We start from the raw sequence: 14,599 nt of genomic DNA, 5'->3' as shown, positions 1-14,599 counted from the left end.
GTTAAAATAAAATTGCATTTTTAGTTAAAAAAAAAATTGTTAAAATTAATAGGATTTATATTTATATCAAGTTATTATTGCTTTGCTTAATAAAAAAAAACTTAAAATTATATAAAAACTTAAAAAAAAACAAAAAATTTGAAATTTAAAATTTTTTTTTTTTAAATGATTAAAGCTTTGTTAAGTTTTTTTTTAAATATATTACTTGCAAAATGATTTTTTTTCTTTTAAACTAAATTATTATTTTTTATTATTCATGAAATTTCCAATTATTTTTAATAATTAAGCATAAAATTAGTTTTTGTTTTTTTTTTGTGTTAAATGTCTGCAATGTTTTTTTTTTTTTTATACTAAACTAAAACTATAAATATAATTAAATTTTTATTAAAAAATAGTTTAAAAACTAAATAAATTGTTTTTTTTTTATTACATAAAAAAAGACTGCTTTGTAGGGAGTTTTTTAAAGATTCGAGTTGTGTTTTTAGATACCAACTTGCAGCCTTTTTTTTCCCCTTTTGTATAAAGGATTTTTTTGTTTTTTGTTTAATTAAATGAGGAATTTATGGTTTTTAATTAAAATTATTAAAAAAAAATATTTAAATTTTTTGTTAAAATCTAACATGACTGCCTGCTGCTGCTGCTGTCCAAGTCTTTTTCATTAATTAACTGCAAAGAAACCACAAGAAAAATACAAATTATTATTAAAGTTTTGAAACAAAAATCTTCTTAAAATTTTTATAAAATTGTTATTATTATTATTGTTGTTTTAAAATTATCATTAAATAACAATTTCCTATAATATTGCACGTGTTCATTTTTACAATTTCATAATATTAACCCTTACATTGAGAGAATCTTACAGTTTGACGTTTAATATATTAGTATTGTTTATTTCTAATGTATTGTTTTTGTTTTTTTTTTTTTTCAAATATAAAAAAAAAATTAATTTAATTGTTGTTGTTATGCAGTTCACTAAACAAATTATTTTTAAATACTACATATTTAAAATAAAAAAACAAAACAAACAAAAACATTAGCAACAAACAAAAGTGCAAAGTTCTGCTACTACAAAGAAAAATGGCGCTTAAACAAATAGAAAAAAAATGCACGTATAAAAATAAATGGCGTTTGAACATTTTGCAAAAAAAATCAATTTAAAAATAAATGAAAATAGTATGACAATTAAAGAAACTGTAAACTGATAACATGATGAGATGTATTTTTTTAGATTTTTTTTAAAGTGAAAAAAATTTTGGGGATTTTTATAAAATTTTTGGGAATTGGGAAAAATTTGTGTTATAAAATTTTTTTGTATATTATGTTCTAGTTTATTTTATTATACCTTATTCAAACTGAAATTTTAGCTTTTTTTAACAAATAGCTATTTTGGGGATTTTCTAAAAATTTTTGGGAATTAAGGGAAACTTCAACTTTAAACAATGATTTTTAATATGATATACAAAGTTTTTGAATGCTATGTTCTAATTTTACCTTATTCCAACAGAAATTTTAGCTTTTTTTTTAACAAATAGCTATTTTGGGGATTTTCTAAAAATTTTTGGGAATTAAGGGAAATGTGTCCAAAGCAATGATTTTTTAAAATTTTGCATTATTTTAACCGAACTTTAATTAATTATAGCAAATTTTAACAGTTTTATATTGTCGATGAAAAGATATTTTGGGGATTTTTACAAAAATTTTAGGAATTAAGGGTAATGCAACTTAAACAATGATTTTTAAAGTTTTTACCTTGTTTTAACCGAATTTTAATTAATTATAGCAAATTTTAACAGCTAAATTTTAGCTATTGTCGATGAAAAGATATTTTGGGGATTTTTAAACAATTTTGGGGAATTAAGGCAAATGCAACTTAAACAATGATTTTTAAAGTTTTTACCTTATTTTAACAGAATTTTAATTTATTATAGCAAATTTTAACAGTTTTAGAGCTAAATTTTAGCTATTGTCGATGAAAAGACATTTTGGGGATTTTTACACAAATTTTGGGAATTAAGGTAATGCAACTTAAACAATGATATTTAAAGTTTTTACCTTATTTTAACAGAATTTTAATTAATTATAGCAATTTTGACAATTTTAGAGCAAAAAGGAATTTTGGGGATTTTCATAAAAAATTTGGGAATTTCGGGAAAATGTGTAATATGATGACGATTCTTATTTTTTATGATAATTTAAAAGAAATCTGTTCAATTATACTAAGTTTAGCAATTTTCGATGAAAAGATATTTTGGGGATTTTCAAAAAACTTTTGGAAGTTAATTGCAACTTAAACAATGAGTTTTTACCTTATTTAAAAAGAATTTTAATTAATTATACCCACTTTGAACAATTTTAGAGAAGAAGGAAATTTTGGGGATTTTAATAAAATTTTTGGGAATGACAAGAAATGTGTAATCTGATGACAATATTTATTTTTTATAATATGTTAAAAGAAATCTGTTCTAATTATACTAATTTAAGCGATTTTCAATTAAAAAACATTTTGGGGATTTCCATTCAATTGTTGGGAATGGTGGGAAATCTGTGTTATATAATGATTTTTAAAGTTTTCAACTTTTTTTAACAGAATTTTGTGTAATTATACCAATTTGAACAATTTTAAAGAGAATTTTTGGGGATTTTCATAGATTTTTCTGGGAATTGTCATAAATGTTGTGTTTTGCTTAAAATGTTTAATAAACTTGTTAAATATTAAATATGAATAAGAATTTTATTTAATTTTGCAATAGTTCAATTCAATTGCTTTTAAAGTAATGAATTATAAAGTTTTTGGAGGAATGGACATTTTTGGGAATTTTCGAATTTTTTTAGGAATTTGAAAAGTATCTGGAAAAAAAGCGATTTATTTTCTAATTTTCTTGTTTTCAGTAAGAATATTATTAAACTATCAATATATATGCATTGTAACATAATCTAATCTATCTAAATGACAAGGGATTTTGGGGATTCTCTTAAATTTTCTTAGGAATCTAAAAATTTATGTTTTTTTGTTGAAATATGAGGAATATAGTGAATTATTATTACATTTAATAGTATTCTTCTTAATTTTTATAATAATTTGCTGCTTTTACTGTAAATTGGGATTTTGGGGATTTTCCAAAAGTTTTTAGGAATTTCACAAAAAAAGTGTGCCTGATTTAAACTAAGATAAAACTTTCCAATTAACATCATATTTAACATTTTTGCCATAATTTCTTAATCTAAAGGCATTTTAATGCTTTTACTGTAAATTGTTATTTTGGGGATTTTCCAAAAGTTTTTAGGAATTTAAAAATTTATGTTTTTTTTGTTAAAATATGAGGAATATAGTGAATTATTATTACATTTAATAGTATTCTTCTTAATTTTTATAATAATTTGTTGCTTTTGCTGTAAATTGGGACTTTGGAGATTTTCTAAAAGTTTTTAGGAATTTCACAAAAAAGGAGTGCCTGGTTTAAACTAAGAAAAAGCTTTCCTATTAATATCATATTTTACCATTTTTGCCTTAATTTCTTAATCTAAAGGCATTTTAGTGCTTTTACTGTAAATTGTTATTTTGGGAATTTTTCAAAAGTTTTTAGGAATTTAAAAATTTATGTTTTTTTGTTAAAATATGAGGAATATAGTGAATTATTATTACATTTAATAGTATTCTTCTTAATTTTTATAATAATTTGCTGCTTTTACTGTAAATTGGGATTTTGGGGATTTTCCAAAAGTTTTTAGGAATTTCACAAAAAAAGTGTGCCTGGTTTAAACTAAGAAAAAGGCTTAAGAATTAACATCATATTTTAACATTTTTGCCATAATTTCTTAATATAAAGGCATTTTAATAGACAGAATGACGGATGACAATATCAGGTTAAAGTTCTTTAAGAAATTAACATAATGTACAAAAGTTTATATAACTTTTATAAAATTTATATACAAATGAGATCGCCGCCCTAGTTTGCCTTACTAAAAAGGCTGTTTGATAAAAAATGGCAAAAATATCAGAATAATTTTGCACATTGACACAGTCAGAGAGAGAGACAATGATGCTGAATTTGGTTTTTTCATTTACTTTTTGTCATAAAATTGAAATTTATGGTTGATTTTTTTTATGAGTTGTCAGTCTAACAGACAAACAACGTATGTAAACGCACCGTAAGGTATTGTTGGTGTTGTTCACAGATGATCACAACACAACAATACATTGAAATTTAAAAAAAAAAAAAATATTTAATTTAAATTACAATACATTTATACAGTAGTATAAAATAAATTTAACACATGTATGTACATTTACAAGTCTACACATGTATAATTTATTTTTGATTTGTATTTTATTTTAAATTATTTTAATTTTTTTTTTTTGTTAAATTTACATGTCCGCTACGGGTAAATACAAATTTAACAATGCATGAAATGAGGTCATTTTAGTAAGAATATTTATTTGTTTTTTTTTTTTTTTTTTGGGACAGTGTAAAAGGTGATAAAAGGTTTTTGTCAAATTGTCTTTTTTTACAAAATACTTTTGCCCTCTTAGTAGGTCTTACAACAGGTTTTTATCCAAAGCCTGTTTTTCATTTTAATGGTGAGCCCTAAATTGAAGTCTATGTTAGTTCATTAAGAGGATTGGTAAACTCAATACTGCCCCAATGTGCGAAAATTTTTATAAAAAATTTATGAAAATTTTAATTGTTTATGTTTCTAATGTAATTTTACTTAAAGTAAAGCCTATTTTGACTAGTTTTAATAAAATGGTATTTTGGGGATTTTACAAAATTGTTTGGGAATTTAAGAAAAAATTTCTTATTTGTTTAAAATGTTTAAATTTGTTAATTTGTAGTTAATATCTAAACAATTTAAGCTTATTTAAATATATTGGGATTTTGGGGATTTTGAAAAAAATTTCTTTGTCATTCCATAAAATTGTTTTTTATAACAAAATTTTAATAAATACTATGTAAAGCTGCAAAACCATATTTATTTTTCATGTTATATCTTGTTTTTTTAATTTTGTTAAATTTAAATTTCATAATAAATTATAATTTAGCTTTTTTTTCGTATTTGTTGTTTTTTATATATATTTTTTATATACTTCTTTCTATGTTGAACACCTGCAAATACTTAAATTTATTTCATTTTCGCTTTTTTTTTAAAAATACATACATTCAGTATTATATATAATTTTTTTTTTCGTTGTGTTATAGTAGTTTATTGTACTAAAAAAAAGCATCACGCAACTTAAACACAGAAAACAAAACCAACAACAATAAAAATTAATTTTTTTTTTTCGAAAAAAACGAGACTAAAATTTTTGTTTAAAACAACATTTTTATCATCATCATTATTTAGAAAGAAACTGAAAAAAATTTAACAACCAGCAAAAATACAACACCACAACAATTGACCATCATCATCATCATCATCATCCACAATAAAGTGTTTTTTTATGAAAAATAATCATCATCTTCATTGTCGACATTCACACGCTTTTAGTATAAAAAAAATAAAATAATAAAAAATTAAAGTGAACTATTCATTTGTTGGTCAGTCACTCACTCACTCACTTAAAGTAAATCTTAATAAAATAAATAAAAATGTAGGGGTGTTCACAGTTTGTTGCAAAAACAAGTGGAAACTCCTAAGTCTAGTCTATAGTCTAGTCTATAGTCTAGTCTATAGTCTAGTCTATAGTCTAGTCTATAGTCTATAGTCTAGTATAGTCTAGTCTATAGTCTAGTCTATAGTCTAGTCTATAGTCTAGTCTATAGTCTAGTCTATAGTCTAGTCTATAGTCTAGTCTATAGTCTAGTCTATAGTCTAGTCTATAGTCTAGTCTATAGTCTAGTCTATAGTCTAGTCTATAGTCTAGTCTATAGTCTAGTCTATAGTCTAGTCTATAGTCTAGTCTATAGTCTAGTCTATAGTCTAGTCTATAGTCTAGTCTATAGTCTAGTCTATAGTCTAGTCTATAGTCTAGTCTATAGTCTAGTCTATAGTCTAGTCTATAGTCTAGTCTATAGTCTAGTCTATAGTCTAGTCTATAGTCTAGTCTATAGTCTAGTCTATAGTCTAGTCTATAGTCTAGTCTATAGTCTAGTCTATAGTCTAGTCTATAGTCTAGTCTATAGTCTAGTCTATAGTCTAGTCTATAGTCTAGTCTATAGTCTAGTCTATAGTCTAGTCTATAGTCTAGTCTATAGTCTAGTCTATAGTCTAGTCTATAGTCTAGTCTATAGTCTAGTCTATAGTCTAGTCTATAGTCTAGTCTATAGTCTAGTCTATAGTCTAGTCTATAGTCTAGTCTATAGTCTAGTCTATAGTCTAGTCTATAGTCTAGTCTATAGTCTAGTCTATAGTCTAGTCTATAGTCTAGTCTATAGTCTAGTCTATAGTCTAGTCTATAGTCTAGTCTATAGTCTAGTCTATAGTCTAGTCTATAGTCTAGTCTATAGTCTAGTCTATAGTCTAGTCTATAGTCTAGTCTATAGTCTAGTCTAGTCTATAGTCTAGTCTATAGTCTAGTCTATAGTCTAGTCTATAGTCTAGTCTATAGTCTAGTCTAGTCTATAGTCTAGTCTATAGTCTAGTCTATAGTCTAGTCTATAGTCTAGTCTATAGTCTAGTCTATAGTCTAGTCTATAGTCTAGTCTATAGTCTAGTCTATAGTCTAGTCTATAGTCTAGTCTATAGTCTAGTCTATAGTCTAGTCTATAGTCTAGTCTATAGTCTAGTCTATAGTCTAGTCTATAGTCTAGTCTATAGTCTAGTCTATAGTCTAGTCTATAGTCTAGTCTATAGTCTAGTCTATAGTCTAGTCTATAGTCTAGTCTATAGTCTAGTCTATAGTCTAGTCTATAGTCTAGTCTATAGTCTAGTCTATAGTCTAGTCTATAGTCTAGTCTATAGTCTAGTCTATAGTCTAGTCTATAGTCTAGTCTATAGTCTAGTCTATAGTCTAGTCTATAGTCTAGTCTATAGTCTAGTCTATAGTCTAGTCTATAGTCTAGACTAGTCTAGTCTATAGTCTAATCTATAGTCTAGTCTATAGTCTAGTCTATAGTCTAGTCTATAGTCTAGTCTATAGTCTAGTCTATAGTCTAGTCTATAGTCTAGTCTATAGTCTAGTCTATAGTCTAGTCTATAGTCTAGTCTATAGTCTAGTCTATAGTCTAGTCTATAGTCTAGTCTATAGTCTAGTCTATAGTCTAGTCTATAGTCTAGTCTAGTCTAGTCTAGTCTATAGTCTAGTCTATAGTCTAGTCTATAGTCTAGTCTATAGTCTAGTCTATAGTCTAGTCTATAGTCTATAGTCTAGTCTATAGTCTAGTCTAGTCTAGTCTATAGTCTAGTCTATAGTCTAGTCTATAGTCTAGTCTATAGTCTAGTCTATAGTCTAGTCTATATTCTAGTCTATAGTCTAGTCTGTAGTCTAGTCTATAGTCTGGTCTATAGTCTAGTCTATAGTCTAGTCTATAGTCTAGTCTATAGTCCAGTCTATAGTCTAGTCTATAGTCTAGTCTATAGGCTATTCTATAGTCTAGTCTATAGTCTAGTCTATAGTGTAGTCTATAGTGTAGTCTATAGTCTAGTCTATAGTCTAGTCTATAGTCTAGTCTATAGTCTATTCTATAGTCTAGACTATAGTCTAGTCTATAGTCTAGACTATAGTCTAGTATATAGTCTATAGACTAGACTATAGACTATAGTCTTGTTTATAGTCTATAGACTAGTTTATAGTCTAGTCTATAGATTAGTCTATATAGTCTATAGTCTAGTCTGTAGTCTAGTCTATAGTCTAGTCTAGTAATATACAGGCTAATCTATAATCCAGTCTGATCAATAGTCTCACGGAAAATGTTTAGTCTAGTCTTAAATCCTGTTCAATTTAACCATTTATTGTTATCTTCTACAACTTAATTTTTTCTCAAATTCCATTTCCCTCCCAAACTGTGTAAAGCCTCTCTAGATAATTATTTTTATTTTGTTTAAACTTAATTTTTGTTGATTGTTTTATTCTTTTATATTTATTTCATATATTCATCATGTTTTTTTGTTCATTTTGTCTTTCCATCTCCTCCCTTTTAAAGGTTATCATTAATTTTTTTTTTAAATATTTTATTTTATTTATTTCTTGTTATAAAAATTTGCCGCTTTTTTATATTGTTAAAATGTTGTTTTTTTATATTTTAACACAAAAATCAAGTTTAACAATTTTGTATTTATATATATTTTTTTGTAAATATTTTAGGTGAAATCTGGTTTTTTCGTAGTGTTGTTGTTGCTATTGTGTTAATTATTTATGATGGGGGATTTCTACCAAAAATGAGATTTATATAGTTTTTTTTTTCTTCTGTCTTCTCAAGTTTTTTTATTTCTTTAAAATATTATTGAACACAAACAGGTGCGGAATAAATAATTTATGGATTTTATTTAAATATTTTTATAGGGTCTATTAGATGTTTTTTTTTTTTGTAAATAAGTTTTAAGTATATTTAGAAATATTATCTAAGAGGTATTAAACATTTGTAATTTGGGAAATGTTAACATTTATAGATCTATTTACTTTAGACCTAACTAAAGGCTATTTAAATAGTCTGTCCGTACGTTTATAGGAAATGCTATTAAAACAACAAAAAGTTTGAAGTTATTAAAAGTCAATTTAAATTAAATTTATTTTGAAAAAAAACAAGATTTTCTGTAAAATTTTTATTAGAATATTTTTAGACTTGCCTAGATATATAGTAATGCAATTAGCACCTAAAATCAGTTTTTGATATGGAGAGGTTTGTCATAATACTTATCATGTCAATTATGAAATTTATTAAAACTTTTTAAACTTTTAGCTGTTTTCTTCCAAAAAATCAAGAAATTTTAATTTATTTGTTTTTTATCATTTAATATGAATTAAAAAATTTGACTTGATTTCTTATGAAATATCATATTTTGATAAGAATTTATATTTTTTTAGTTCAACGCATAAAGTCCCATTTATAATGAAAACTTTAAAGTTTTAGTTGCTCTTGCAGATCATTGATAACAACAACTAAATAACTTGATTGCTATAACAAATATTTACATTTCTCAGAAGAAAATTTTAAATAATTTTTATAAAAATTTTCAAAATGAAGTTAAATTCTGTAAAAAATGTTACAGTTCTTTTCGTTATAATGTTAAGAACAAAACTGAATTTATTTGTATAATTTTATAATTTTTTTTTTTCAGTCTGTAATTATGGCATCTAATTTAAATTGTTTTCCCAGTTTTACATCACGAAATACTTGTTTTTCGGCTGCTTTGTTGGATCATTAATAGGATATTCACTTTAAGCGGAAAAAGTCTAAAACTATTCTGAACTAGCATCCCAAATTGGGTAGAGATAATTTATTTACTTAATTTTCCTGTTTAGATCAACAACCATCTGAGAAGCTTCTTATTATTTTTCCATTCCTATTTCTGATCAAAATTCCTAGTCTCATAACTTGTCACATTATTTTTTTTATATCTTGTCAAATTTCTAGTCCTATTGATATTTCTAAATCAAATACTAGTCTCATTCCTAGTCATATACCAGTTACTGTTCATAGTCCTATTCCAAGTTTTATTCCTAGTCCTATTCTTAGTCCTATTATACTTTCCCGGTTCTATTTACAGTCATATTCTTATTCATATTTCTAGTTATATTCCTAGTTCTATTACTAGTCATACTCATACCTACGCCTAGTCCTATTTATATTCCTGGTCCTTTTCCTAGGCTTATTTCTAGTCATACTTCTGGTCCTATTTATAGTCCCATTCTTAGTCATATTTTAAGTCCTATTTCCAGCCCTAGTTTTAGTCCTAGTCCTATTCCTAGTCTTATTCCTAGTGCTATTCATAGTTCCTATTCTTAGGCCTATTCCTTGTCCTATTCTTAGTCCAATTCGTAGTCCTATTCCTAGACTTATTTCTTTCTTTCTTTATTTTTAGTCATATTTATAGTCCTATTCCTAGTGCAATTCGTAATTCTATTCCTAGTCCTATTTCTAGAATTATTTCTTGTCCTATTCGTAGTCCTGTTTTTAGTCATATTCCTCGTCCTATTCCTAGTACTGTTCCTAGTCCTATTCCTAGCCCTATTCCTAGGCCTATATCTAGTCCTATTCCTAGCCCTATTCCTAGTCTTATTCCTAGTCTTATTCCTAGTCCTATTCCTAGTTCTAGCCCTAGCCCTAGTCCTATTCCTAGTCCTATTCTTAGTCCTATTCCTAGCTCTATTCCTAGCCCTATTCCTTGTCCTATTAGTTATCTTATTCATAGTCCTTTTCTTGCTCCATTTCTTAGTCAAATTTTTCAGCTGATATTTTAAATGCTATTGCTTATCATTTCAAGTACCATTTCAAGTACATTCCTGGTCCTAGTCCTATTCAAATTCCATTTTCCAAGTCCAGTTCTCAATGTGCTATTCCTGACCCGATTTCGCTTTTTAAGAATTTTTTTAAAATTAAATAAAATTTCAAAAATTCAAATCCAATTCATTTAATTGTGATTTATTCAATTATTGCACTAACTCGAGAAACATATGCCCCTATTATGGTTTACAACTCAACTCAGTTGAGTTGAAATTGAAACAACTCAACTTTAGAACAACTCAACTTATATTTGGTATTATGAATTACAACCAATTTCAGTTGTAATTGTGTTGATGTTGCCAACCTAAAAAGTGCTTTTTTGTCATAAAATTAAGTGAAAAGTTTATGAATTTCTGTTTTTCGTAAATGACAAATGTATTGAACATCTTTTTATTGTAAATTCGCTTGAAATCAGTAATTAATGAAATTTAAAAAAAATGTTTAAAAAAAAACTTTACTTTGTTTTATTTTAAAAATTTATTCTAAACAATTGAGTTGTAATTTGTTACAACTGCTTTTGATAAGTTGTAATTTTTTTCAAAAAAGTTGTAATAAATTTCAACTTTAAATTTTAAGTTGTTATCGATAATACCAAAGACCAAAATTTCAACTAAAGAAGAGTTGAGTTGTAAACCATAATAGGGGCAATAAAGTCATGAAAAGTTTGCTTGTGAAAAAAATTAATCAAAATTTAAATCTGGAGAATTCGATTCCCTCTAGAGACCCTGGTAAAGCAGCGCAGAACAGATCCAATGGAGTCGTAAATGAAATTTGTTTCGGATTTTGAAAGTTTTTTTTTTTAAATCTGCTCAGAAAAATGTTTAAAACTTCTAGATCTTAAAGATTTTAGAAATCAAAAACTTTGTAGAAAATGTATTCCCAAGTGTGGGTTTCGAACTCGAGTCTAAAGAATATTTAATTTATATATAAATAAAAGAGTAATAATGTTTGTTCGTAATCTATAAACTCAGAAACTACGGCATCTGATAGGATATGTTTCAAATGTTATAAACTTCTAAATCTTTAAGATTTTAGAAATCAAAAACTTTAGAAATATATGTATCCCCAAGTGTGGGTTTCGAACTCGAGCCTAAAGAATATTCAATCTATATATAAATAAAAGAGTAATGTTTGTTCGTAATCGATCAACTTAGAAACTACGGCACCTGCTAGGGCAAAATTGAAAATATAAGTTTCAGGGATCGTGTAATAAAGTAATAAAGTTTTAAATTTTTAATTTTAAACCGGCTGTTTCAAAATTTTTAGGGCTATATAGATCTTTACACGTAGAATCCATGTAATCCATAAACAATCAAAATCCTGCAAGAGGTCTAGGCACCACTAGTTAAAAATAAATCAAAAATTCGTATAACAGGAATTCAGAAAAAAAGGGAAACTTTATCTCAATATAAATTAATTAGTAAAATTTCGATATTTCTCAAAAGAAAATTAACAAAAATTTGTGTGTGTATGTGCCTCCGTTAGTCTCTTATTTAGTGTTTTAGTCTGTCAGAGCGGAGGTCTGAATTGGTTCGATTTCTGCCAGAGATACTAGCAAAAGTAATCCTCCTATCAGAAAATGCTATAAATTTTGCGAGGACCCTAATGTCAGTTCTGTTTTGACATTTGTGTAGTAAACAGAACTGACATTAGGGGCCTCGCAAAATTTATAGAATTTTCTGATAGGAGGATTACTTTAGCGCCACCTGTTATAGGTAAATCCTCCTTTCAAACGAACCCTAACTTCTTTGTGAGATTAAAAATTTCTCTTGAAAGAAGATTTTCTTTCAAAATAAAATAGTTTTGAACTTAGAAAATTCAAATCTGCTGAGAAAATTGTTCGCACCTTCTAACTCTTAACAATTTAAGAAATCAAAAAAATCTTATTAAAATCTATCTATAAAACCAATGCATTTAGTTGCCTCAACAAGTTTTTATATAATTTTGTTTCCTTTAAACGTTTTCTGAAACTTTTTTTTAAAGTTTGATTCATTTTGAAAACTTTAGGAAACTATTCTGCCTAAAAATTTAAATTTTGAAATGAAAAGATTTTTCGAGTTTTTTTTCAAATTTATATAACAAATTTTTTTATTTAATTAATTTTTTATGTTTAGCTTAATTTTAGAGTTTTTTTGTTTTTAAATTTTATTTATAAATATTTAAACAAAGCTTAATTACACAAAAAAATATCACATTTTAAAAATGATCAAATATATATAAAAAAATAATAATAAAACAAAATTTTAATTAAAGTGTTGCAACCCTCATTTAAAAAAGTAACAACAAATACATTTTACAGATTCTTATATAAAAAAAAATAAACTTTTTTGTTCGTTAAATTTTATAAAATTATAATTTTATATAAAATAATAAATTCTTAAAAAAACGAATTGGTGGTATTTTTACAAAAAAAAAAAAAATCTTAGTTTTTTTTTTTTTTTTCCTTTTCGTCATATACATAGAAAGTCAGCATTTCTTTAAGTATTCGATTCGTGTAGTTGTAGTAAGTTAGAGATGCTAAATAATTTCAGTCATATTTCTTACTAGAAACACTAGTCTGTTAAAGAGGCCTTCAACTGGCTGGCCCGGTTAGGACTTGTTACGCAAAACTTTTGTTTTACACAAAATATAACGCTTTTCTCCTTAGAAAATATTTCTTCAGTAGGAGTTGTAAGGGAGGGGGAGGGTGGAGGTGATTTCTTTACAAAACCATATTCTTTTTGCAATGGAAACCTACCGTATGTGATGCTGTTGCTGTTGCGACTGCTGCAGCTGTTGTTGTTGTTGCAGAACTAACAGTCGTTAAGGAGTTGGGCGAGGAGCTGGTGGTAATGGAATTGGAGGTTGTGGTATTATTAACGGCTGATACAATCATTTGTTGTTGTTGCTGCTGCTGGTGTTGTTGCTGTTGTGTGGCGGGTAAAATAGTATTTGGTGTTTGACGATCAACCAAAGGTTGACGTTGTGCCGGACTAGATTGTTGCATGGAACCATTTAAACGTTCTTGTATACCCTCATACATATCATCATCTTCCTCATCGTCACCATCTTCATCATGCTGCTGCTGCTGCTGACCATTATTGTGTACTCTTTCCAAATTGGCGGTGAAATTTAAAGCAGCGGCAGCATCAAAATTACTCATTTCAGGATGTGTTTCCAATTCCGATTGTAAATCGCATATATAATCTATAACATGCTGTATGATTTCCAATTTGGATAGTTTACGATTTTTCGGCATGAATGGTACTAAGTCCTTAAGTTTAGACAAATACATTTTCATTTCAGCATTTTCACCATCACCACGATGTGGTGGATGGCGGCTAATGCGTCCATTAGGATTGATGGCGGGCATGGAGGCACCGGTTTGACAGACGGCCGTTAAAGATTTCATTTTAGAAATAATCGCTTTACGTTCTTTTAGTAGAATTTTGAAGGCTGTTTATTGCAAACGTTATTTTCAAAAAAAATACCAAAAGTATTGCGAGGTTTTCTTTTTTTTTTTTTTAATTTAAAAAAATTTAATTTTTTAATTTATAAATTTTTCTTTAGTAATATAATTTTTTTTATAATCTTTTTTTGCTTGGCACTTTTATTTTTTTCTCATCAAGTTGTTAAATCTTGAAAATATTTTTTTTTAAAAATAAATTTTCTTTTAAAACACTGTTTGGTAATCCACTGTGTTTAAAATTGCGTTGAGAGGTTTTAAACCGTAATCCGTTTATTAAGCGTTTGGGTTTTTGTTTCTTTTTGTATTCAAAATAAATCTTGTTTTTTTTTTTCAAAAATTTTCAAATTTATTTTTTACACGACGTCTATTTTTTCTGCTTTTACTAGCTTCTTTACGCTTTGAGTAACAAACTCGTTATGAGCTCTTACTGCTCAGAGCACAGGCTTTTATACCTGCGTCAATAAACTCCGCCTATCACAGAGCATATTTGAACATTTGTTTTGTTTCTCAGTGATAAGTTTTCTTCTACCTAAAGAGCGTACACAGGGGGAGAGCAATTCATTGGTTTCGCTTTTGATAAGTCCATGTAGTAACGAACACGTGTGTTTGTGTGTCACATCATGGGAAAAAATCAATGCATTTTCGTTTCGTGGGAAATTATATTTTTACAATTTGTATTTGAGCTGTGTTTGTTATTGCTTTTGCCTTCAATTGTAATTAAATGAGGGTCTCTTGTAATGAGAATTTTGCTTTCTTGGAGAGTTTTTAG

At 26.7% G+C, this 14,599-nt stretch overlaps 1 protein-coding gene across 1 annotated transcript; it reads right to left on the bottom strand.

The window, feature by feature from the left end:
* Positions 1 to 573: 573 nt before the first annotated feature.
* LOC119608744 (protein extra-macrochaetae) lies at positions 574 to 14,248 on the bottom strand. Its single transcript, XM_037963298.1, has 2 exons — positions 13,120 to 14,248; positions 574 to 666 (listed from the first exon to the last, which is right to left on the bottom strand). The coding sequence occupies exons 1-2, from the start codon at positions 13,771 to 13,773 to the stop codon at positions 616 to 618; spliced, it is 705 nt and encodes a 234-aa protein (XP_037819226.1). The 5' UTR covers positions 13,774 to 14,248; the 3' UTR covers positions 574 to 615.
* Positions 14,249 to 14,599: the final 351 nt, after the last annotated feature.

Source organism: Lucilia sericata, unplaced genomic scaffold, assembly GCF_015586225.1.
Source record: "Lucilia sericata isolate MDLA Ls3-8-SP2 unplaced genomic scaffold, ASM1558622v1 Contig000879F_arrow, whole genome shotgun sequence".
NCBI lineage: Eukaryota > Metazoa > Arthropoda > Insecta > Diptera > Calliphoridae > Lucilia > Lucilia sericata.
The sequence above is the reverse complement of the archived record's forward strand: the minus strand, read 5'-3'. Positions and strand labels throughout refer to the sequence as shown.